The sequence below is a fragment of the Pseudophryne corroboree genome, chromosome 2, assembly GCF_028390025.1.
Source record: "Pseudophryne corroboree isolate aPseCor3 chromosome 2, aPseCor3.hap2, whole genome shotgun sequence".
Lineage (NCBI taxonomy): Eukaryota > Metazoa > Chordata > Amphibia > Anura > Myobatrachidae > Pseudophryne > Pseudophryne corroboree.
In genome coordinates this window covers 830,229,946-830,257,102 of record NC_086445.1, presented here as the reverse complement: position 1 = coordinate 830,257,102, position 27,157 = coordinate 830,229,946, and the positions used below count along the sequence as shown (strand labels likewise).

Here is a 27,157-nt window from a genome sequence, read left to right as displayed (position 1 = left end):
CAGATCCCCATGAGTAAGGAGGATAGGGCCAAAACCGCCTTCATCTGCCCTATTGGGTTCTATGAGTTCTTAAAGATGCCCCAAGGAATCAAGGGAGCACCGGCTACTTTCCAACGAACCATGGAACAAACTGTAGGTGACATGTGTTACCGGGAAGTATTAGTGTATCTAGACGATATCATCGTGTTCGGAAAAGATCTAGATGAACACAATGAACGATTACTGAAGGTGTTAGATCGTCTACGAGCTCGAGGGTTAAAACTTTCAGCAGAAAAATGTAAATTGTGTAGATCTTCAGTCAAATACTTGGGACATGTGGTGAGTCGGCAAGGGATATCTACTGATCCTGATAAAGTAGCCACGGTGAAGAAATGGCCCCGACCAACCAACCTTAAGGAACTGAGGTCTTTTCTGGGTTTCTGTGGATACTACAGGAAGTTCGTAGAGCACTATTCTAAAATCGCTAAACCATTGACAGATTTAACAAGAGGGTATCCGCCCGTCAATAAAGACCGAAGAAAGAAATCAGAGGTAGATATGTCTTACCATAAGCCCAGAGAATTGTTTGGAAACAGGTGGACTGACCAGTGTGAGAAAGCCTTTGTTACTCTGAAAGATCGCCTCACTAAATCTCCTGTGTTGGCATATGCTATACCTGATTTGCCTTACGAAGTACACATAGATGCTTCATTAGACGGGCTCGGAGGGGTGTTGTACCAAAAACAAGAGCAATTGTTGAGACCCATTGCCTATGTTAGTAGAGGAATTTCTAGTAGTGAAAGAAATTATCCAGTCCACAAGTTGGAATTTCTAGCATTAAAATGGGTGGTTAGCGAAAAATTACATGACTATCTTTATGGCGCGAAATTCATTGTACAGACGGATAACAACCCACTTACTTATGTACAGACCTCCGCTAAACTTGATGCCACTGGACACCGATGGCTTGCAGCCCTTACCAACTATGACTTCACTCTCAAATATAGGCCAGGTATTAATAACCAGGATGCGGATGCTTTATCTAGGATGCCACACTCTGAAGCTCCCGAAAGTGACTATGATTGGATTGAAGTACCCGCTGGAGTAGTAAAAGGACTGTGCCAACATATTAGTATCACCAGAAATCAAGAAGTGGCTGCGGTATATGATATAGGAGCCTCTGAAATAGCTATTCCACCTTCCTATTGTAGGTTAGGACGGGTTGAACTGCAGGGGTTAGGAATAATAACCTCCGAACAATTGGCTCAAGAACAACGAAATGACCCCAATATTCTTCCTATTGTTCGGATTATCGAAGATCATAATTATCAGTTGCATCGCTCTCAATTACCAAGGAAGGCACAAATATTGATGAGGCAATACCGGAAGTTAACTATACTGAATGGGGTATTATTTCGGAAAGCAATCAAGAAGGACGGAGGTACTAAAATGCAAATAGTATTACCCACCAAGTATAAACAGATGGTGCTAGAAGCCTTGCATGATCAACATGGCCACCTTGGATATGAGAAAACCCAGGGGTTGGTGTCCGATCGTTTTTTCTGGGCTCATATGAATCAGGATATAGAACGATTCTGTAGAACCTGTGGGAATTGCATTCTCCGAAAAACTTTACCTATATCTACCGTTCCATTAGTTAATATCACCAGTACGGGACCTATGGAGTTAGTATGCATCGATTTCCTTACCTTAGATGGCCCTGGTAGATCAGACTGTCATATTCTGGTAGTAACTGACCATTTTACAAGGTATGCTCAAGCCTATGTAACTGTGAACCAGACTGCCCTAACTGTTGCAAGAACATTGTGGGAGAAATTCTTTGTACATTACGGGTTGCCAGCAAGGATTCATTCAGATCAAGGTCGAGAATTCGAGAGTAAAGTAATTCGAGAACTGTGTCATTGCTGTGGTATAACCAAATCACGCACTACCCCCTATCATCCCCAAGGAGACCCTCAGCCTGAGCGATTTAACAGAACGTTATTAAACATGTTGGGCACATTAGACTCTAAAAGAAAATCCAACTGGCGGAAATATATTGCTCCTTTAGTGCATGCATATAATTGCACTCGGAATGACACTACAGGATACACCCCATATTACCTCATGTTCGGTCGGGAGGCCAGATTGCCCATAGATATTTGTTTAGGAACTCGCAATAATTCTGGTTCAACGATATCTCACAGCCAATATGTTAGACAACTTCGTCAACAATTGCGAGAAGCCTATCAACTCGCTGAAAGTGCTGCTCGGAAAATGTGTGACAGAAATAAAGAATATTTCGATCGACATATTAAGGAACACATCTTAAAGCCTGGAGATAGAGTGCTGATTAGAGCTCTGGGTTTACCGCGAAAGCAAAAGTTACAGTATAAATGGAAATCCACTCCTTATATAGTATTGAAACAGCTCCCTAACATTCCGGTATATCAACTAGCCCCAGCAAATGGACAGGGAAATATGGTCACTTACCATAGAAAACATTTACTCCCTATTGCTCAGGACATTAGATGGGAAAATACTGTATCGTGTCCTATGGAAGATACTGACGTTGAAAGCATTAGTACACAGGAAGTTAACCTTCAGAATCAGAGAACAGAAGCTGAGGAGATTGAGGATGACTCTAATGCCGGATATTACTTTTGGGATAGTGAACCGTGGGGATCCGAAACCCATGAATTGGATTCATATCCCGGGGGACAAGAAAAAATACCCTTTTCATGTAATGGGGTAGAACAGGAGAGTATTGGAAGCCATGATGGTAATGGAAGGGAATCTCTATGTGAAATAACCGAAGTTCCTGAACAAATCTATGTGGATAATATGGGAGTAGAAGTTATTTCTGAACCACCACCTATGTCACCTAGGCCTCAAAGGGTTAGGAGGGCCCCTAGAATACTCACCTATGACCAGTTAGGAACACCAACTGAAATTCCCTTGGTATTACAACCCCATATGGTGATGTCATGGCCATATTTTGGATGGCGTGTATTGGATAATACTTAGAATTAACATTTGAATGTATATGTATATGGTGAAATACAATTAACTTTAAAATAGTGTAAATGTACTCACCAGGGGGAGAGTGTAGCCCCGTAAAAATAAATAAATGCTCATGATGAGATACAGGAGGATCTCTGTTCCCTGAGGATTACATTGGGTATATAGATATATATATATATATATATATATATATATATATATACTAGTTACTTAATGCCTGTGTAGATATATGAACTACATATTATGTAATTAATGCCTTTGTACATATATGAAATATATTCTAATTGTTTAATGTAACACTTGTCATGTATATATATAATATATATATTGGAGGGTTGATGTTGGTGAACGGGGACCTTGTACATTGAGGCTGTTAATATTTAATGTGGTACAGTGGCACGAGAAGGACTAGATAGAATCGTCCAGAAGCTCTCGTGCTGACTATGAGGTGCCCGGATTTTGAGAGAGACTGTGAGGAACGCACGAGGGGGAAGCGGGAAGCAGAGCCGTGAGGGGAGAAAACGAGACGAGTCCTGTTGCAGGGGAGCAGCGGAAACCGAGTAGCGGTGGGTCGGACACTCCCGTTTGTGACTAGCTGCAGATAGCCGGGAGGAGAAGTGACTCACCCGCGGTGATCAGCTGGGGGAAGCCGAGTGGATCCGCTGATCACGGAGACAGGAGGAAAGTGACTCACCCGCGGTGATCGGCTGGGGGGAGCCGAGTGGAGCCGCTGATTGCTGATACAGGAGGATACAGTAGTGGAGGAGCTGAGGCATCCATACCGAAGGGGCTGAGTAAGAAAGTGGTATTAACGAGCTCTAACCCCAAACACACCCTTTTCTCCGGGCTAAACAGTGCTCCACCAACCCCATCATGGCAGCTATGACACTTAAGCCTTGAGTGACAGGATAAGGGAGGGGAGTAGGAGGTGTCAGCCATTGAATAGACATAGAGGGCTTGTTCTGCATAGACTACCTCACAGAAAAGGGCCCCCCTCTGAAGGGAATTTCACCTAGTACAGAGCCTGGCAGTGAAGGGAGGATATACCATCACCTAATCAGCAAATAAGCACGGATGATTAAAAGGATTTGTGTAAACTATTTATACCAGTGACTGTGCGTAGTGAAACGAACCAATATCTCTAAGTATAGAGTATGAAGTTACCGCTTTATTGACAAAATATATACTTATTTAATAACTTATAATTATAAGTATTTGAATATAGCTGGCACCCAATTCATCCTCGGGTTACACAGTACGGCCAGTATACCTATATTCACAAACAGAAATTGAATAACCTCTATAGGACATGAAAAGGAAGGCATACGTAAAAGCACATTCAGTAGTGTATATCTTCATTAGTGACACAAGTACTGGACATTGAGGTGAAGGGATCCGATAGGGGTGGAATTTCCGGATATATACCCATAATTGTGAAGCTCCAGGGAAAATTATCATAGACTTTGCATCATATAATATAACTCGGATTATACAAGTACCAGAGCTTATTACTCAGGGGCTCTAACATATTTATTGAATATATCGAATGAGCAGTAAAGACTATTAATTGACTAATTTTGAATTAGTATAACGGATCGGAAGGAAATTGAAGTGGGGAGATCCTCCTTGGACATCTCTGAAGTACGTAGTTGGGGGAGACATATCAGATATTTCTCTTAAATAAATCCCATTGCTAATATATATCTACTGATGACTTTCCATGCCTCTAAGGGGTTGATATGAGTGGTATACAGTGACGAGGATCGGCTAATTTTATCCACCTAGGATAGCTTTGAGAGAGGGAAATACACAATCCAGTGAATAAATTAGATCACACTAGAGGAACACCCTCACAAGTCTATGAGAAGGCCCGCCATTGCATTATTGTTCAGCTGAGATAGGCGAATTTGGGAAATCGATCATTTTCCGATATGTCAAGATAAGGAAATGGTTATCATACTCCCAACAGTAAAATAAAGAAAGGATATATCAGAAGGAGTAATTACCTTTACCTCTACTAGAACGGTACTATTATATTCAGGTATACATCTTTTATTAACCCCTACGGCCAGTGTATCTACGATAAAGTGGGCCCCAACAGTGCACCAACGATTTTCTACGGGTATACCCAACACATTAAACTGAGACTTTATTGTGATTTATCATATTATAGTAAATGTATTGATAATATATATAATAAGCTTAGTTGAAATAAGTTGTGGTGTGGTATAACAGTTAGCAATGTATGTATAGACCTATTTATTGTTAAATTATAAACCTGTTCTTCGGGTAAAGATTCCCATTGCTCATAAGACGTGGTAATGTAATGTAAATCTAAAGTTAATAACCGTTTATTTTGTGAACAATCTCACCTAAGAAAGTATTTACGTCCTGTCAATAAATACTTACCGTTGAAGGGGAACCGTTGTGGCAGTCATCTGACTATCTGTACCTGAAAGACAAATGAACACATAAAAGGTAAATTAAACATCTTATTCAACCCACCATAGACCAACTAAATATAACACTGCTGGCAATAGCTTTCCCAAGCAAGCCTGGGTTGGAACAATCACAGCTTGGGTGGAGGCACTCTGTTATAGGTAATAAATAACCCCATAAGGTGAAATAAGGGTTACATCAGCCTCAGGTCAATCTCTCTCTCTCTCTCCTAATCTAAATGGAGAGGACGCCAGCCACGTCCTCTCCCTATCAATCTCAATGCACGTGTGAAAATGGCGGCGACGCGCGGCTCCTTATATAGAATCCGAGTCTCGCGAGAATCCGACAGCGTCATGATGACGTTCGGGCGCGCTCGGGTTAACCGAGCAAGGCGGGAAGATCCGAGTCGCTCGGACCCGTGAAAAAAAACATGAAGTTCGTGCGGGTTCGGATTCAGAGAAACCGAACCCGCTCATCTCTAAGAAATACACAACCACATACCAGCCCAGGGTTGTAACCAAACCTAGTGGGGCTACATTGCAAAATTTCCACAAACACTGCTAAGAAAGAAGCTGCTGCCACGGGGCTCAATAGGTGTGCACCTGCCCGCACTTAGTAGTCCATTATACCCCTTCCACAAATGACACCCTCCTACCTTGGTAGGGCAGCATCTTCTACTCATGGTTGTTTGGAACTAAGCTGCTACATTATAGCCCAACACTAAACCCTCAGCCCATTAAAACAAGGAGGAGCTGCAGCCAGAAAATTTTACAAATAAGAAGCTGCCATCTTCTTCCCCTGCATGTCATTGGCCAGCACTCAGTGTGGAGGCACATAGGGCCTAATTCTGAGTTGATCGTAGCAGCAATTTTGTTAGCAGTTGGGCAAAACCATGTGCACTGCAGGAGGGGCAGATATAACATTTGCAGAGAGAGTTAGATTTGGGTGTGGTGAGTTCAATCTGCAATCTAAATTGCAGTGTAAAAATGAAGCAGCCAGTATTTACCCTGCACAGAAACAAAATAACCCACCCAAATCTAACTCTCTCTGCAAATGTTATATCTGCCCCCCCCCCCCCCCCCCTGCAGTGCACATGGTTTTGCTAAAAAATTTCCTGCTGCGATCAACTTGGAATTACCCCCTTAGTGACAATATCATTTATCTAGTACATTCTATAAAATGACATTTTAGGTCACCCATCCAGTATTTTAGGCAGCCCCTACACCAAAGGTGTGGTTTCTCACAGAAGCTGCTCATCGGACGCTTTGATTGATAATTTTAAAATGGCAGTTGCTATAAATGCTTAAGCAAGCCTGGTTTATCATTTACCTCAGGTCTCTGTCGACCCCTAGTGATGCATTTGCCGGCCAATGGCTGCACATGTGTGTGTGCTCTGAGGACTCGAACCAGGAAGCAGTGTGTTGTCGCTACACAATCACACTGCTTCCAGCTCGTCACCAGGATGGGCTCTTTTTTGAGCCCGTCTCCTGGCAAAAGAAACATAGCACATTCGCATGAAATATTCTTTTTCATGTTGCAAATTTACTCTAAATCACATCCACAAATGATTACCACATCCTGATTGTAATAAATATGCCTTAGTCTTAGAAAAGAATAAGGTGACAAGAGGTGAATAACCTGCGATTACAGAATTACAGACTGACACACCTACAGTGCTATTATGCCTTTATGGTAGTCACCGCAGGTGAGTGACACATGTAAGCTTCAACTTTAGCCTCACTGATGTCTTGTCACAAAATTAAGATCCTCATTTATCACATAAGTAAATGTTATCGGAACTTACAGTACTTTCTATGAAGGTGATGTGATGTTAAGAAATAGTAATAGTTTAACAAGTTAAGGTTCACCTAGTTTTTAGGCACAACTCTTTTTTTTTGCTCTTTCCTGAAATGTTGACGATATATTTATCATTAAATATTTGCGGGGATGTTCCATGAAAACAAACAGCCATTTTCAGGGGGTACCGATAAATATTAAGTATCCACCAGATGTACTATGGAGGAACTGCAGCAGATATGTCTAGTATCTGCTGTGGTCCCTCCAGTTTCCTCTACAAATGCAGCCCCCCATAGATTTCTGTGAGGGCTGCTGTGCTGCTGGATTGACCAAACTCTAGAGTGTGAGCTTTGTTAATAGGTAACGCCATCTCCAGATAGCGTTGTCTTGTGGTAGAATATGAGCTACTGTTTCCTAAAATTAAATCCTCCTAACACTTTTCTTCCATCCTGCAGATTTTTTCAAAGGAAATCTATGATCTTAGAGCTAAACTAAGGAGCCTCCCTGTCGGCTGGAGCTCCAGCTGTAGATGGGTAGGACATGCTGTATTGTTATATAGGGGCAGATGTATTAACGTGGAGAAGGCATAAGGAAGTGATAAACCAGTGATAAAGCAGTGATAAGTGCAAGGTGATAACGCACCAGCCAATAAACTCCTAACTGTTAATTTACATATGGGAGCTGATTGGCTGGTGCATTTATCACCTTGCATTTTTCACTGGTTTATCACTTCCTTATGCCTTCTCCAGGTTAATACATCTGCCCATTGTTTTAACTACCAGAGATTGTGTTACCTTATTAGAACACTGCGTATTGCAGTGATTCCACTGTCGGCTGCACAGCTTGTGGCCATGTGTTCCCATGATATGGACACAAATAAAATACCTCAATCTTTGGAACAAAATAATTTCTTTATGTATCTGGAGTACTTTCATGCCAATCTTGTGCCAGCATTTCCCTCAAACATCAGATTTGCCTGTATGTCTTGTAATTTATAAGATGAACTTTTTTGAGGCAGATGTATTAACCTGGAGAAGGCATAAGGAAGTGATAAACCAGTGATCAGTACAAGGTGATAAACGCACCAGCCAATCAGTTCCTAACTGTTAATTAACATATTAGAGCTGATTGGCTGGTGTGTTTATCACCTTGCACTGATCACTGGTTTATCACTTCCTTATGCCTTCTCCAGGTTAATACATCTGCCCCTATGTTTGCATCAAGAAAAAGAAGCCATTGAAAAAAACACTGACAACTGCGGCTTTCTCCCATTAATTAGAGAGCCATAGGGGTATACTCAATTGAAGTTGGATCCATTCCGACATACATTTGTTGGAATGGATCCGACATGGGCTATGCAATGGCCATCTCAATTCGACTTAAGAAAAAAGTCGAATTGAGATGAGGGAGCCGAGACGAGGAAACGAGGGGGGGGGGGGGGGGGGGGACAGGGGAGAGCCGCGGGGAGACAGGCGAGTGCCCCGCTGCAGCAGCATTGTAGGATGATGTGGCACCGCCGCCAAACCTCACGGCAGCGTGCACCCAGCTCCAGCAAGCGAGACATCGCTTGCTGGATCTGGGTGGACGCTGCCGTGAGCAGCGGCTGTGCCACATTCTCATGCTGTGCTGTAGCAGCTACTCTCCTCCGTCTCCTCGTGGCTCTCCCCCATCTCCACACTGGTCTCCCCCCTCTCCTACTCTCAGCTCCCTCATCTCCTTCACCTGTCGGATTTGTCCCCTTTTCCGTCAGAAGCACGCGGATCGGCAGCTATTCCGACGATCCTTGTGCTTTCCGACAAGTCGGATTCCCCGACTTGTCGGATAAAAAAGCCGGGGATTGAATGAAAAAGTTGAGAACTGCCGTCTTTCCGACAAGACGGCAGTTTCGACTTCAATTGAATATATCCCATAGAATATAGACCAATATGTCTACTAGTCTTGTCACTGAACTCCACAATAATGACTCTCTGACATAAGGCATTTCCAATAGCTATTTCTGCCTTAATGAAATACCTTATTCTCATATTATACACTCTTTGAATTTTTGCATCCAATAACTTGGCAGTAGGTGTGAGTATACGTTGTCCAAATGACATACAGTCACGGTCCACCTTTACTCATCTGCCACAAATGAATGGTCGGGTATCTGTACCCTACGAAGAAAACTTCTTACATGGTTTGCAAGAGAATTGACCTATGAGTGTCCACATAATACTGGTAAATAATGTATACTGTATCAATGCATGTAATTCTCCAAAGCTTTCCACTATTAAACTCAAGTACTGCTGTACAACGGACGCGTGCATCTTATTTATTCTGGGAATCTGTTTTGGGGTCTCCTTGTTGTGATATATGCATTCATTGTTATTGTAAATTGCCTCTGTTGACTGTGGATCATCAAATTTGGAATCCCATGACAATGACAAACACACAAAAGGGGGGGGGGTATGGTGAATTCAACTGACTGCAAGAAATTTGAAAAACCTTTTACTATTCAATTGCAGGACTGAAAATGGGACGCAGTTATTTCTATAGAAATCACTGCATATTTCTCTAACGTCCTAGTGGATGCTGGGGACTCCGAAAGGACCATGGGGGATAGCGGCTCCGCAGGAGACTGGGCACAAAAGTAAAAAGCTTTAGGACTACCTGGTGTGCACTGGCTCCTCCCCCTATGACCCTCCTCCAAGCCTCAGTTAGATTTTTGTGCCCGAACGAGACGGGTGCAGGCTAAGGGGCTCTCCTGAGCTGCTTAGTGTAAAAGTTTAAAGTAGGTTTTTTATTTTCAGTGAGACCTGCTGGCAACAGGCTCACTGCACCGAGGGACTAAGGGGAGAAGAAGCGAACTCACCTGCGTGCAGAGTGGATTGGGCTTCTTAGGCTACTGGACATTAGCTCCAGAGGGACGATCACAGGCCCAGCCATGGATGGGTCCCGGAGCCGCGCCGCCGTCCCCCTTACAGAGCCAGAAGAGTGAAGAGGTCCGGAAAATCGGCGGCAGAAGACGTCCTGTCTTCAATAAGGTAGCGCACAGCACCGCAGCTGTGCGCCATTGCTCTCAGCACACTTCACACTCCGGTCACTGAGGGTGCAGGGCGCTGGGGGGAGCGCCCTGAGACGCAATAAAAAACCTTTGTTTGGCAAAAAAAAAAATACATCACATATAGCTCCTGGGCTATATGGATGCATTTAACCCCTGCCATTTTTCCATTAAAAAGCGGGAGAAAGGCCGCCGATTAGGGGGCGGAGCCTATCTCCTCAGCACACTGGCGCCATTTTTTCCTCACAGCTCCGTTGGAGGAAGGCTCCCTGACTCTCCCCTGCAGTCCTGCACTACAGAAACAGGGTAAAACAAGAGAGGGGGGGCACTAAATTGGCATAGTAATATATACAGCAGCTATATTAGGGAAAAACACTTATATAAGGTTATCCCTATATATATATATATATATAGCGCTCTGGTGTGTGCTGGCAAACTCTCCCTCTGTCTCCCCAAAGGGCTAGTGGGGTCCTGTCCTCTATCAGAGCATTCCCTGTGTGTGTGCTGTGTGTCGGTACGCTGTGTCGACATGTATGAGGAGGAAAATGATGTGGAGGCGGAGCAATTGCCTTTGTTAGTGATGTCACCCCCTAGGGAGTCGACACCTGACTGGATGGTCTTATGGAAAGAATTACGTGATAGTGTCGGCACTTTACAAAAGACTGTTGACGACATGAGACAGCCGGCAAATCAGTTAATACCTGTACAGGCGTCTCAAACACCGTCAGGGGCTATAAAACGCCCGTTAACTCAGGTCGATACAGACACTGACACGGACACTGACTCCAGTGTCGACGGTGAGGAAACAAACGTATTTTCCAGTAGGGCCACACGTTACATGATCACGGCAATGAAGGAGGTTTTGAACATTTCTGATACTACAAATACCACAAAGAAGGGTATTATGTGGGGTGTGAAAAAACTACCCGTAGTTTTTCCTGAATCAGATGAATTAAATGAGGTGTGTGATGAAGCGTGGGTTTCCCCCGATAAAAAACTGCTAATTTCTAAAAAATTATTGGCATTATACCCTTTCCCGCCAGAGGTTAGGGCGCGTTGGGAAACACCCCCTAGAGTGGATAAGGCGCTCACACGCTTATCAAAACAAGTGGCGTTACCGTCTCCAGATACGGCCGCCCTCAAGGAACCAGCTGATAGGAAGCTGGAAAATATCCTAAAAAGTATATACACACATACTGGTATTATACTGCGACCAGCAATCGCCTCAGCCTGGATGTGCAGTGCTGGGGTGGCTTGGTCGGATTCCCTGACTGAAAATATTGATACCCTGGACAGGGACAATATATTATTGACTATAGAGCATTTAAAGGATGCATTTCTATATATGCGTGATGCACAGAGGGATATTTGCACTCTGGCATCAAGAGTAAGTGCGATGTCCATTTCTGCCAGAAGAGGGTTATGGACGCGACAGTGGTCAGGTGATGCGGATTCCAAACGGCATATGGAAGTATTGCTGTATAAAGGGGAGGAGTTATTTGGGGTCGGTCTATCGGACCTGGTGGCCACGGCAACGGCTGGGAAATCCACCTTTTTACCCCAAGTCACCTCGCAGCAGAAAAAGATACCGTCTTTTCAGGCTCAGTCCTTTCGTCCCCATAAGGGCAAGCGGGCAAAAGGCCACTCATATCTGCCCCGGGGCAGAGGAAGGGGAAAAAGACTGCAGCAGACAGCCTCTTCCCACGAACAGAAGCCCTCCCCCGCTTCTGCCAAGTCCTCAGCATGACGCTGGGGCCTTACAAGCGGACTCAGGCACGGTGGGGGCCCGTCTCAAGAATTTCAGCGCGCAGTGGGCTCACTCGCAAGTGGACCCCTGGATCCTGCAGGTAGTATCTCAGGGGTACAAATTGGAATTCGAGACGTCTCCCCCTCGCCGGTTCCTGAAGTCTGCTTTACCAACGTCTCTCCCCGACAGGGAGGCGGTATTGGAAGCCATTCACAAGCTGTATTCCCAGCAAGTGATAATCAAGGTACCCCTCCTTCACCAGGGAAAGGGGTATTATTCCACGCTGTTTGTGGTACCGAAGCCGGACGGCTCGGTGAGACCCATTTTAAATCTGAAATCCTTGAACACTTACATAAAAAGGTTCAAGTTCAAGATGGAGTCACTCAGAGCAGTGATAGCGAACCTGGAAGAAGGGGACTATATGGTGTCTCTGGACATCAAGGATGCTTACCTCCATGTCCCAATTTGCCCTTCTCACCAAGGGTACCTCAGGTTTGTGGTACAGAACTGTCACTATCAGTTTCAGACGCTGCCGTTTGGATTGTCCACGGCACCCCGGGTCTTTACCAAGGTAATGGCCGAAATGATGATTCTTCTTCGAAGAAAAGGCGTCTTAATTATCCCTTACTTTGACGATCTCCTGATAAGGGCAAGGTCCAGGGAACAGTTAGAGGTCGGAGTAGCACTATCTCAAGTAGTACTACGACAGCACGGATGGATTCTAAACATTCCAAAATCGCAGCTGATTCCGACGACACGTCTGCTGTTCTTAGGAATGATTCTGGACACAGTACAGAAAAAGGTGTTTCTCCCGGAAGAGAAAGCCAGGGAGTATTCCGACCTAGTCAGGAACCTCCTAAGACCAGGCCAAGTGTCAGTACATCAATGCACAAGGGTCCTGGGAAAGATGGTGGCTTCTTACGAAGCGATTCCATTCGGCAGATTCCACGCAAGAACTTTTCAGTGGGATCTGCTGGACAAATGGTCCGGATCGCATCTTCAAATGCATCAGCGGATAACCCTGTCTCCAAGGACAAGGGTGTCTCTCCTGTGGTGGTTACAGAGTGCTCATCTCCTAGAGGGCCGCAGATTCGGCATTCAGGATTGGGTCCTGGTGACCACGGATGCCAGCCTGAGAGGCTGGGGAGCAGTCACACAGGGAAGAAATTTCCAGGGCTTGTGGTCAAGCATGGAAACGTCACTTCACATAAATATCCTGGAACTAAGGGCCATTTACAATGCCCTAAGTCAGGCGAGACCTCTGCTTCAGGGTCAGCCGGTGTTGATCCAGTCGGACAACATCACGGCAGTCGCCCACGTAAACAGACAGGGCGGCACAAGAAGCAGGAGGGCAATGACGGAAGTGGCAAGGATTCTTTGCTGGGCGGAAAATCATGTGATAGCACTGTCAGCAGTGTTCATTCCCGGGAGTGGACAACTGGGAAGCAGACTTCCTCAGCAGGCACGATCTTCACCCGGGGGAGTGGGGACTTCACCCAGAAGTCTTCCACATGATTGTGAACCGTTGGGAAAAACCAAAGGTGGACATGATGGCGTCCCGCCTCAACAAAAAACTGGACAGGTATTGCGCCAGGTCAAGGGACCCTCAGGCAATAGCTGTGGACGCTCTGGTAACACCGTGGGTGTACCAGTCAGTGTATGTGTTCCCTCCTCTTCCTCTCATACCAAAAGTACTGAGAATCATAAGAAGGAGAGGAGTAAAGACTATACTCGTGGCTCCGGATTGGCCAAGAAGGACTTGGTACCCGGAAATTCAAGAGATGCTCACGGAAGACCCGTGGCCTCTACCTCTAAGAAAGGACCTGCTCCAGCAGGGACCATGTCTGTTCCAAGACTTACCGCGGCTGCGTTTGACGGCATGGCGGTTGAACGCCGGATCCTGAAGGAAAAAGGCATTCCGGATGAAGTCATCCCTACCCTGATCAAAGCCAGGAAGGATGTGACCGTACAACATTATCACCGTATTTGGCGAAAATATGTTGCGTGGTGCGAGGCCAGGAAGGCCCCTACAGAGGAATTTCAACTGGGTCGATTCCTGCATTTCCTGCAAACAGGACTGTCTGTGGGCCTCAAATTAGGGTCCATTAAGGTTCAAATTTCGGCCCTGTCAATATTCTTACAAAAAGAACTAGCTTCTGTTCCTGAAGTTCAGACGTTTGTCAAGGGAGTACTGCATATACAGCCTCCTTTTGTGCCTCCAGTGGCACCTTGGGATCTCAATGTAGTGTTGGGATTCCTAAAATCACATTGGTTTGAACCACTCACCACTGTGGACTTAAAATATCTCACATGGAAAGTGGTAATGCTGTTAGCCCTGGCTTCAGCCAGGCGTGTTTCAGAATTGGCGGCTTTATCCTATAAAAGCCCTTACCTAATTTTTCATACGGACAGGACAGAATTGAGGACTCGTCCTCAATTTCTCCCTAAAGTGGTTTCAGCTTTTCACTTAAACCAGCCTATTGTGGTGCCTGCGGCTACTAGGGACTTGGAGGATTCCAAGTTGCTGGACGTAGTCAGGGCCCTGAAAATATATGTTTCCAGGACGGCTGGAGTCAGAAAATCTGACTCGCTGTTTATCCTGTATGCACCCAACAAGCTGGGTGCTCCTGCTTCTAAGCAGACGATTGCTCGTTGGATTTGTAGTACAATTCAGCTTGCACATTCTGTGGCAGGCCTGCCACAGCCAAAATCTGTAAAAGCCCATTCCACACGGAAAGTGGGCTCATCTTGGGCGGCTGCCCGAGGGGTCTCGGCTTTACAACTTTGCCGAGCAGCTACTTGGTCAGGGGCAAACACGTTTGCTAAATTCTACAAATTTGATACCCTGGCTGAGGAGGACCTGGAGTTCTCTCATTCGGTGCTGCAGAGTCATCCGCACTCTCCCGCCCGTTTGGGAGCTTTGGTATAATCCCCATGGTCCTTTCGGAGTCCCCAGCATCCACTAGGACGTTAGAGAAAATAAGAATTTACTTACCGATAATTCTATTTCTCATAGTCCGTAGTGGATGCTGGGCGCCCATCCCAAGTGCGGATTGTCTGCATTACTTGTACATAGTTATTGTTACAAAAATCGGGTTATTGTTGTTGTGAGCCATCTTTTCAGAGGCTCCTTCTGTTATCATGCTGTTAACTGGGTTCAGATCACAAGTTGTACGGTGTGATTGGTGTGGCTGGTATGAGTCTTACCCGGGATTCAAAATCCTTCCTTATTGTGTACGCTCGTCCGGGCACAGTATCCTAACTGAGGCTTGGAGGAGGGTCATAGGGGGAGGAGCCAGTGCACACCAGGTAGTCCTAAAGCTTTTTACTTTTGTGCCCAGTCTCCTGCGGAGCCGCTATCCCCCATGATCCTTTCGGAGTCCCCAGCATCCACTACGGACTATGAGAAATAGAATTATCGGTAAGTAAATTCTTATTTTTTTCTCACACCCCCAGAGCAAATATGATTATTCCTAAAATTTATAATTTTTGGTAAAATCACCGGGACTTGTTCTGGGATCCAGGTGACAATCGAGGACTAATTATACAATTGGAAGTTTCCAATTAACGTAATTAGTCAGCATTTACTCACCTTCCAAAGCAGTGTCCTCTCCTCTAGCGTCTGGAGCCTGTCTCCTGCAGTAGTGGTGAGTATGTAGTGTTGTGTTAGTCAACAGTTAGTTAGTGTTAGTTAGTGTGTGTGAGAGTCTGTGAGTGAGTGTGTGCATGAATGTGTGTGTGACCCCCCTGTGTGTGTGTGAACCCTCCTCCGGAGCAAGCCACTGGGAGATCTACATTACCCAGCGGCCCTGGAGCGGCCCAGCAGCCCCCTCCCCAGTCGGAGGATGGAGGGAGACCACCGGAGACCTCCGAACAGGTGACTATCATTTCCTTTCTTTTTTACGTGCCGCAGGGTTTTCAGCTTTGAAAACCCTGCAACCGTTTCTTTTTAAACTGGATATCGCAGGTATCAGGGGCATGCAAACCCGCACTAATCGAAAATTGGGCACAAGGTAAGCAAGGTTTCTACCTTGCTAAACCTCGCTCCTTATTAAACTCCGCCCTTGGAGTTTCAACTAAAAAAAGGCTGTTCACCACTAATTTAGAAGAATAATAACTGATAAGACACCTATGGTCTTTGGGTAACATTCTCAACTAAATGTGTAACCTGAACAGCCATAACATTAAAATCACTGACAGGTGAAGTGAATAACATTGATTATCTCATACAATGGCACCTGTCAAGGGTTGGGATATATTAGACAGCGAGTGAACATTATGGGGTCTATTCATGAAGCAGTGAAAAGAGTGGAGAAGTGATCCTGTGAAGAGATTGCCCAGAGTTCTTCCTTGGAAGCACAGAAATTGAGCAGCCTATAGCTACTGAAGTGAGAGACACCATAAGGAAACCCAAGTCTGCAAGACACAATTGCTTATTATTTTTGGGGAACTTCCCAGGGACATTGTAAGCCGGTGGGTCAAGGAATTTCTAAACAATCTATTGTAATTTTTGAAATGTTACATACTGTAGTAGACAAAGTGTTAGGTTGCAAATGGATTACTGCATGCTATCTGGACTCTGGTAGCCTATAAATCTTTGATATACTCTAAGTTAGCAGTGCAGGGCAGGTCAGTCATGCACATTGAAATAAGTATATGTTGTAGGGGCAACAGAAAGTAAAATCTCAATTTTGTATTTAAAAATTGGTATTTTTGTAACGTCCTAGAGGATGCTGGGGACTCCGGAAGGACCATGGGGATAGATGGGCTCCGCAGGAGACATGGGCACTTTAAGAAAGAATTTAGTTCCTGGTGTGCACTGGCTCCTCCCTCTATGCCCCTCCTCCAGACCTCAGTTTGATACAGTGCCCAGAGGAGCTGGGTGCTTTTCAGTGAGCTCTCCTGAGTTTACTGATAGAAAGTATTTTGTTAGGTTTTTTATTTTCAGGGAGCTCTGCTGGCAACAGACTCCCTGCTTCGAGGGACTGAGGGGAGAGAAGCAGCCATACTCTCTGAAGCTAGGTCCTGCTTCTTAGGCTACTGGACACCATTAGCTCCAGAGGAATTGGTACGCAGGATCTCACCCTCGCCGTCCGTCCCAGAGCCGCGCCGCCGCCCCCCTCGCAGAACCGGAAGATAGAAGCCGGGTGAGTATGAGAAGAAAAGAAGACTTCACAGGCGGCAGAAGACTTCATGATCTTCACTAGAGGTAACGCACAGCACTGCAGCTGTGCGCCATTGCTCCACACACCTCACATACTCCGGTCACTGTAAGGGTGCAGGGCGCCCTGGGCAGCATTTGGGACCTCATGTTGGCAAAAGTACACATATATACAGCTGGGCACTGTATATACGTATGAGCCCCCGCCAAAATTACTGTATAAGCGGGACAGAAGCCCGCCATCGAGGGGGCGGGGCTTCTCCCTCAGCACTCACCAGCGCCATTTTTTCTCCACAGTACCGCTGAGAGGAAGCTCCCCGGACTCTCCCCTGCTGATACACGGTAGAAGAGGGTTGAAAAGAGAGGGGGGCACATAATTAGGCGCAAAAACTATACATACAGCAGCTACTGGGTTAACATTAAGTTACTGTGTTATTCCTGGGATATTATAGCGCTGGGGTGTGTGCTGGCATACTCTCTCTCTGTCTCTCCAAAGGGCCTTGTGGGGGAACTGTCTTCAGAAAGGACATTCCCTGTGTGTGTGGTGTGTCGGTACGCTTGTGTCGACATGTCTGATGAGGAAGGCTATGTGGGAGAGGAGCGGGAGCAAATGAATGTTGTGTCTCCGCCGACGGCGCCGACACCTGATTGGATGGATATGTTGAAGATTTTAAATGATAATGTTAATTCCTTGCATAAAAGATTTGACAAGGCTGATGCATTGGGACAGTCAGGGTCTCAACCCATGCCTGACCCTCTGTCGCAGGGACCGTCAGGGTCTCATAAGCGCCCACTATCCCAAATTGTTGACACAGATACAGACATGGATTCTGACTCCAGTGTCGATAACGATGATGCAAAGTTACAGCCAAAATTGGCTAAATCCCTTCGATATATGATTATAGCAATAAAGGATGTTTTGCACATCACAGAGGAAACCCCTGTCCCTGACACAAGGGTGTATATGTATAAGGGAAAGAAGCCTGAGGTCACTTTTCCCCCCTCACACGAACTGAATGAGTTATGTGAAAAAGCTTGGGAATCTCCAGATAAAAAAATGCAGATTTCCAAACGTATTCTTATGGCGTATTCTTTCCCGCCAACGGATAGGCTACGATGGGAATCCTCCCCTAGGGTGGATAAAGCTTTAACACGCTTATCCAAAAAGGTAGCCCTCCCGTCCCAGGATACGGCTACCCTCAAAGATGCTGCTGATCGCAAACAGGAGGTTACCCTGAAGTCCATTTATACACATTCGGGTACCTTACTTAGACCGGCAATTGCGTCGGCCTGGGTGTGTAGTGCTGTAGCGGCATGGACGGATACCTTATCTGAGCAATTGGATACCCTAGATAAGGATACTGTATTATTGACCCTGGGGCATATTAAAGACGCTGTCCTATATATGAGAGATGCTCAAAGAGACATTAGTCTACTGGGACACGCTATGTCGATTTCTGCAAGAAGGGTCCTGTGGACTCGGCAATGGACAGGTGATGCCGACTCAAAAAGGCATATGGAGGTTTTACCTTACAGGGGTGAGGAATTGTTCGGGGAAGGTCTCTCGGACCTGGTCTCCACAGCTACAGCTGGAAAGTCAAATTTTTTGCCTTATGTTCCCTCACAGCCTAAGAGAGCACCGCATTATCAAATGCAGTCCTTTCGTTCACAAAGAAACAAGAAAGTCCGAGGTGCGTCCTTTCTTGCCAGAGGTAGGGGCAGAGGAAAGAAGCTGCACAACGCAGCTAGTTCCCAGGAAGAGAAGTCCTCCCCGGCCTCTGCAAAATCCACCGCATGACGCTGGGGCTCCACTGGCGGAGTCGGGCCCGGTGGGGGCACGTCTTCGGAATTTCAGCCACATGTGGGTTCACTCCCAGGTGGATCCTTGGGCAATAGAAATTGTATCTCAGGGTTACAAGCTGGAATTCGAAGAGGTGCCTCCTCGCCGGTATTTCAAATCGGCCCTACCATCTTCCCCCCAAGAGAGGGAGATAGTGTTAAACGCAATACAAAAATTGTATCTTCAGCAGGTGGTGGTCAAGGTTCCCCTCCTTCAACAGGGAAGGGGTTATTAATCGACCATGTTTGTAGTCCCGAAACCGGACGGTTCGGTCAGACCCATATTGAATTTAAAATCTCTGAACCTATACTTGAAAAGGTTCAAGTTCAAGATGGAATCGCTAAGAGCGGTCATCGCAAGCCTGGAAGGGGGGGATTTTATGGCGTCACTGGACATAAAGTATGCGTACCTTCATGTCCCCATTTATCCACCTCATCTGGCGTACCTAAGATTTGCGGTACAGGATTGTCATTACCAATTTCAGATGTTGCCGTTTGGTCTCTCAACGGCCCCAAGGATTTTCACCAAGGTAATGGCGGAAATGATGGTGCTCCTGCGGAAGCAAGGTGTCACAATTATCCCGTACTTGGACGATCTCCTCATAAAAGCGAGATCAAGAGAGCAGTTGCTGAACAGCGTATCTCTTTCACTGAAAGTGTTACAGCAACACGGCTGGATTCTCAATATTTCAAAGTCGCAGTTGGTTCCTACGACTCGTCTGCCCTTCTTGGGCATGATTCTGGACACGGACCAGAAGAGGGTTTATCTCCCGATAGAGAAGGCCCAGGAACTCATGACTCTGGTCAAGAACCTATTAAAACCAAAACAGGTGTCAGTGCATCATTGCACTCGAGTCCTACTGGACAAGTGGTCCGGGTCACATCTTCAGATGCATCGGTTGATCACCCTGTCCCCCAGGGCCAGGGTGTCACTCCTGTGGTGGCTGCAGAGTGCTCACCTTCTCGAGGGCCGCAGATTCGGCATTCAGGATTGGATCCTGGTGACCACGGACGCAAGCCTCCGAGGTTGGGGAGCAGTCACACAGGGAAGACATTTCCAGGGTCTTTGGTCAAGTCAAGAGACTTGTCTTCACATCAACATCCTGGAGCTAAGGGCCATATACAACGCCCTACGTCAAGCGGAGACCTTACTTCGCGACCAACCAGTTCTGATCCAGTCAGACAACATTACCGCAGTGGCTCATGTAAACCGCCAAGGCGGCACAAGCAGCAGAGTGGCAATGGCGGAAGCCACCAGAATTCTTCGCTGGGCGAAGATTCATGTAAGCACACTGTCAGCAGTGTGTATTCCGGGAGTGGACAACTGGGAAGCAGACTTCCTCAGCAGACACGACCTACACCCGGGAGAGTGGGGACTTCATCCAGAAGTCTTCGCACAAATTGTGAGTCGGTGGGAACTGCCACAGATAGACATGATGGCGTCCCGCCTCAACAAAAAGCTACAGAGGTATTGCGCCAGGTCAAGAGACCCTCAGGCAGTAGCGGTAGACGCCCTAGTGACACCGTGGGTGTTCCGGTCAGTCTATGTATTTCCTCATCTTCCTCTCATACCAAAGGTGTTGAGGATAATAAGAAGAAAAGGAGTGAGAAAAATCCTCATTGTTCCAGATTGGCCAAGACGGACTTGGTATCCAGATCTGCAGGAAATGCTCACAGAAGATCCGTGGCCTCTTCCTCTAAGACAGGACCTGTTGCAACAGGGACCCTGTCTGTTCCAAGACTTACCACGGCTGCGTTTGACGGCATGGCGGTTGAACGCCGGATCCTAGCAGAAAAAGGCATTCCGGTTGAGGTTATCCCTACGCTGATAAAGGCTAGGAAGGTAGTAACAGCAAAACATTATCACCGTATATGGCAAAAATATGTTTCTTGGTGTGAGACCAACCATGCTCCTACGGAAGAATTCCATCTGGGCCGTTTCCTTCACTTCCTACAAACTGGAGTGAATTTGGGCCTTAAATTAGGTTCCATTAAGGTCCAGATTTCGGCCCTATCCATTTTCTTTCAAAAAGAATTGGCTTCTCTCCCAGAAGTTCAGACTTTTGTAAAGGGAGTGCTGCATATTTAGCCTCCTTTTGTGCCTCCGGTGGCACCTTGGGATCTTAACGTGGTGTTAAGTTTCCTAAAGTCACACTGGTTTGAACCACTTAAAACGGTGGAGTTGAAATATCTCACGTGGAAGGTGGTCATGTTATTAGCCTTGGCTTCGGCTAGGCGAGTGTCTGAATTAGCGGCTTTGTCACGTAAAAGCCCCTATTTGGTTTTCCATATGGATTGAGCAGAATTGCGTACCCGTTCGCAATTTCTGCCAAAAGTGGTATCATCTTTTCATATGAACCAACCTATTGTGGTGCCTGTGGCTACACGTGACTTGGAGGATTCCGAGTTACTTGATGTGGTCAGGGCTTTGAAAATTTACGTGGCCTGAACGGCTAGAGTCAGGAAAACTGAAGCGCTGTTTGTCCTGTATGCATCCAACAAGATTGGTGCCTTGCTTCAAAGCAAACTATTGCTCGCTGGATTTGTAACACGATTAAGCAAGTGCATTCTACGGCTGGTTTGCCGTTACCAAAATCGGTCAAGGCCCATTCCACTAGGAAGGTGGGCTCTTCTTGGGCGACTGCCCGGGGGGTCTCGGCACTACAGCTGTGTCGAGCTGCTACTTGGTTGGGTTCAAACACTTTTGCTAAATTCTACAAGTTTGATACCCTGGCTGAGGAGGACCTCATGTTTGCTCAATCGGTGCTGCAGAGTCATCCGCACTCCCCCGCCCGTTTGGGAGCTTTGGTATAATCCCCATGGTCCTTACGGAGTCCCCAGCATCCTCTAGGACGTTAGAGAAAATAAGATTTTACTTACCAGTAAATCTATTTCTCGTAGTCCGTAGAGGATGCTGGGCGCCCGTCCCAAGTGCGGACTTCTTCTGCAATACTTGTATATAGTTATTGCTTCAATAAGGGTTATGTTATAGTTGCATCGGTCTTGAACTGATGATATGTTGTTTTCATACTGTTGACTGGGTAGTTATCACAAGTTATACGGTGTGATTGGTGTGGCTGGTATGAATCTTGCCCTGGATTAACAAAATCCTTTCTCTAACTGAGGTCTGGAGGAGGGGCATAGAGGGAGGAGCCAGTGCACACCAGGAACTAAATTCTTTCTTAAAGTGCCCATGTCTCCTGCGGAGCCCGTCTATCCCCATGGTCCTTACGGAGTCCCCAGCATCCTCTACGGACTACGAGAAATAGATTTACCGGTAAGTAAAATCTTATTTTTTGGCACACTATGCAATTAACAGTTTGTATTTTTACTATGGGGTCTATTCAATTATTGTTACATCCTCTCTCCTTTCCGGCAGGTTTTTGCCTGTTTTTGACAATGCCGATCCGACTTTTTTAAAGTCGGATCGGCATTGTCGGAATCGGGCCAAAACCCTGTCAGAAACACCCGCAAATTCAACAAAATACATGGATCCGCGGCTAATCCACCGATCCACGTGTTTTCCGACAAGATGGAATACCTAACTCCAGATTCGACCTAAAAAAGTCGGAAAATGCAGTTTTTCCGACAAGTCATATACACAGTATATATTTGTGCATGTTTTCATGTATGTATAATAATCTCAAAGTTTGTTGCAGTAAAGAACCCTTTGCCGGTAATAAAATGTTTACTATAGCAAATGACCTGTCTTCAACTGAAGATTTGCATCTAATTCTATCCAGTAAACTCTTCAATGCTCTTAAAACAATAACTTAGCACTGTGCAGTTCTTTAACAGGTTGTATAACATTGACACATCACTAGTAACAATCACTTTGTGTCCTTTGTTCTTCTAGAGCTTGATATCACCGGAATATTGCTGTTTGCTATTTTAACAACTATGACAGCAGTCACAACACTGGTATTCTTAGAAGAAGCATACTACATGTACAACAAAATACCTGGCGCCAAAAAGACAGTTATCATCTGGGTAAATGCCGCTGCTCCGGTATGTGCAACACAGAACCTGCTTACTATCATTTACAATACAAGCAGATAGGCATTTTGTGTAGATGCAAGGCATTATTCCTAAGTGACAGAATGCAAATGTAGCACTGCCGCAAAATCAATGCAATAATCCAATTGAAAAACAAATACATGAAGGCAATACATTGTTCATCCATTGTCCACAGCTACAGTATGTGTAGATTACTCTCTCACAATAGATTTTTATGAAAAAGGAACTTATAACGTCCACAGTTATGCACTACTTTCCATAAAAATTGGACAGTATTGCGTATTTTACATTAATTGGGAAAAAAAATAATTGGGAAAGCAGTAAACTTCAGCAATTTGGATTTGATTATGCTGGAAAGCTACAGAATGTCTCCTTCTAATTTACTGTTATTTTTCTGAGTATGGGCCGTTGAGTAATGCCAATGTTTGCGCAACTGAGCGATTATTTTGTACTGCTCATGTGTCAGAGATTCGCACTGTGCACCTACGGGGATTAATTAGCGACGACAGAGGCAGTGAGGTTTTATTTACAAAGTGAGTGACAGGTACAGTAGTGAGCATTTGGGAGACAATGGGAAGGATGGCAAGTCAAATGAAGTCATGTCTGAGTGTATCTTTGTTTGCAGTTGTTAGGGCTCCAAAGGCTTACTTGCGACAGACATTCTCAGCAACCATAGGGTGGCTCAGACATCTGATGGTGCAACGGATGTGCGACGGATGATGTACTAAGTCAGCAGAACAAAGAAACCGCCAGTAGGCGTCTATGCACAAATGCCCACGGCTGGGAGATTAGCATATTTTTTGCTGATCCGCTGCGTACGGGAATTAAGAGGAGGAGGTAGTCCGCGGAGCAGGCTGGGGCTCCCTCACGTGGGGGACCACAGTGGTAGATAATAGTGAGGGGGATCCAAAACCCTATGGGACTGATTCAGAGCATCACGCAATCCACACAAACTCGAGCGATTATTTGCAACTCTGCATGCGCGAAGATTTCTGAATACCCACACAGCGCATGTGTTACACAGAGTGTATGCACAAAGGTGCTGTTGCAATCAATTTAGATCAGAAAGGTGGTGAAAAAGTGAGAGGCGTTCCTGGGTGGTGACTGTGCGTGCAAAACTAGTCTTTTCAGTTCGCATATTATGGGAGTGTCGATACAAGAGGCTGTGTTAAGAGACGCACAGCCACAGAAATAGGAGGCCATGGTGAGATGGATAAACTGCACCTGTCATAGGGCTGGAGCAATTTTCTATGGTGCGATTGATGGTGGCATATAAGGACACACAAATCAGTATTACAGCATGCACATACCATAAGAGTGGGTGTTTCAGTCCTTGCACAATTAGCCACACATATGTACACAGTGGAACAAGTTGGTAGGCCGTTTGCATAAACTTGCAGGTGGGCGGCTGCTAATACAGATGGGTCCATGGTTATCTTGACCTTTAATAGGATTAACTGAGACTGGGCAGTCGGTTTGTCGCTGCGGTGCGAACGGGTCCGGAATGCGCATGCGCGGCGACCGCACTGCGTGTGCGCGATGATGGCTTGCCGGGTTACGTCCAGGAGTACGAAGAAAGTGGTCGCACAGCCGACCGCAAGAAGATTGACAGAAAGAAGGCGTACCCGGGCGTCACCGAACTGTTGGAGACAGTTTTCGGGGAGTGGAGAAGGAAACACAGGCGTTCCAGCAGAACGGAGTGCGGATGTCGGACGTCAAAGCCGGCCCCAGCATCGCAGAGATCGTCGCACAGGAGAAGTATGTTCAGGGCTAGTCGTCTTTTACTTGACATTTTTTTTAGCTTAGCAGGGCTGCACAAGCGGTCGCAGCCCTGCTAAGCTAAAATACACTCCCCCATAGGCGTGGACTAGTTGATCGCAGCAGCAGCAAAAAGTTGCTGGCTGCGATCAACTCGGAATGACCACCTTTATCACCTGCTGTAATGACTTAATCCACTGCTGTATTGTTCTCTGTATTGTATTGCAGCTGAGAATAATAGATGAAAGGTTTATGTTAATAAACCATGTTGTGCCTAGGCGCAGCAAATTAGCCAAGATAACCGTGGACCCATCTGTAGATGCTACATAAACATAAAAAACTATGGGAAGTTGATGCTTAGACCAATTGCGTCACACTCTTCTTTAGGTATGTGGGAAGCCGAAAATGAACATGTAAATTTCAGGGGCATGCAGTTGCAACCCCCAAAGCTACCTGTGATGTTTTGGGACTGGTGATAGTACACTTGGCAGTCTTGGGTGAAAATATCACAATTTAACTTTCACCACAGAAATTATAATTATACAACCACTAAGGCTAGATCACTTTGCTAAAGTACATAATTGAGATGGGTACATTATTGGAGTCTGCACTGTACAGTATTATCGACAGTTTCTTATGCCGTTAGAGAGTAGGGGGTATATTCTGTGTCGGACTGGCTGACCCGGGAACCGCTTCCGGTCCATTTATACCGGGACAATGTTTAGAAGCACCCGCTTCTCTGAACTCGCACTTGCAATCACCTGCGATGCAGGTAACGTGTGTAAAGAGCCGGGTGCTTCTAAACATTGTTCCGGCATAAATGGACCGGGACCGGTTCCTCGGTCAACCAGTCTGACGCTGGGAATATTCATTAAAGTGCAGGTTTTCAGAAGTGGAGATGTTGCTCATAGCAACCAATCAGATCCTATCATTTATCTAGCACCTTCTAGAAGATAAAAGCTATAATCTGATAGGTTGCTATGGGCAACATCTCCACTTCTGAAAACCCGCACTTAAGTAAATATACCCTAGGTGCCGGGATGTAATAAATGTCAAATAAAATGTATTTAAAACCATTATTTATACAAGAATATAACAATACAGTATTTTACTGATTATGATTTTAATTGCCATCTAGTTCTCATGATGCAATTAGAAGCACAATATGAACCATACTTATGTCTCCCTGTTTTTAATGAGTTTACTTTAATTGTTTTTAATTATTTTACAGATAATTGCTATAACATCCTGTGTTGGGATGTGGATTCCTAGGAGTACAATGTTTACAGACTTTACTGCCGCTGTGTATGTATGCATATATTAATATTTGTTATTCTTGTTCTGTTTTTTTTAACTTCAACGTTGCTGGTAGTTAACTTATCCCTGAGTGATAATATATGATTTATATAATTTTCTTTCTTTCATTGGGGGTCATTCCGAGTTGATCGCTAGCTACCGTTGTTCGCAGCGCAGCGATCAGGCTAAAAATCGGCATTTCTGCGCATGCATATGCACCACAATGCGCAGGCGCGTCATACGGGTACAAATGAGCATCGTGGGTTTGCACAGAGTGTAATGGACATTCCAGTTGCACGGCCAAACGCAGGAAGATTGACATGAAGTGGGCGTTTCTGGGTGTCAACTGACCGTTTTCAGGGAGTGCTTAGAAAAACGCAGGCGTGGCAGAAAAAACGCAGATGTGGTTGGGCGTTCGCTGGGCGGGTGTGTGACGTCAAAAGCCGTCCCTCCATCATTAGAATCAACGCACACGAAGAGTAACTACAGGGCTGGTCTTGTTTTGCACAAAACGATTTTGCAGGCGCTCTGCTGGACAAGCGTTAGCACTTCTGCAAAGTGCAAATACACTCCCCGACTATGCGTTTGCACGGCTGCTAAAAACTGCTAGCGAGCGATCAACTCGGAATGACACCCCATTGTTTCTTAAGACATTTTTAACTGAGTGCTCCAGAAAACATACTTTCCTGGTAATAGTGCACATCAGTAATTCTAGTTCCCTCTTACTCAGCCTACTATCAACCGTGCCGTGAGCATGCACATCCTCTCTGCATGAAACACAGGGTAAAGATGGCCCTATATCTAAAGCTGGGTACACACTGCAAGATATGTGATCCATCTGATGGTGCGATGCAATGTAACAATACACAATCTGGTGTACGGCGGTGCGATGTGTTGTTACAGAATGCATGTAAGTGTATACCGTTGTTCATTGCATTGTCCCATATGACATACAGCACATCAGATGGAATGATGTGATGAACGACCACTGTGAGCGCACAACCGGGCATAGACATTATACGATATGTATGATATATTGCCAGTGTGGGACTGGGGCATG

General features: G+C 45.6%; 1 protein-coding gene across 2 annotated transcripts in view; it reads left to right on the top strand.

Annotated features, from left to right (window-relative positions):
* Positions 1-27,157, top strand: part of LOC135049817 (organic solute transporter subunit alpha-like) — an 85,839-nt gene that overhangs the window by 46,004 nt on the left and 12,678 nt on the right. The window contains exons 1-3 of one of the 2 annotated variants that reach the window (XM_063955712.1): positions 16,331-16,414; positions 22,883-23,034; positions 26,033-26,106. In XM_063955712.1, coding sequence (XP_063811782.1) covers positions 22,927-23,034; positions 26,033-26,106 — 182 coding nt within the window. In that variant the 5' untranslated portion in view covers positions 16,331-16,414; positions 22,883-22,926. Of the gene's footprint in view, positions 1-16,330; positions 16,415-22,882; positions 23,035-26,032; positions 26,107-27,157 lie in introns of those variants that run through there. The other variant, XM_063955711.1, reaches the window with a different exon arrangement.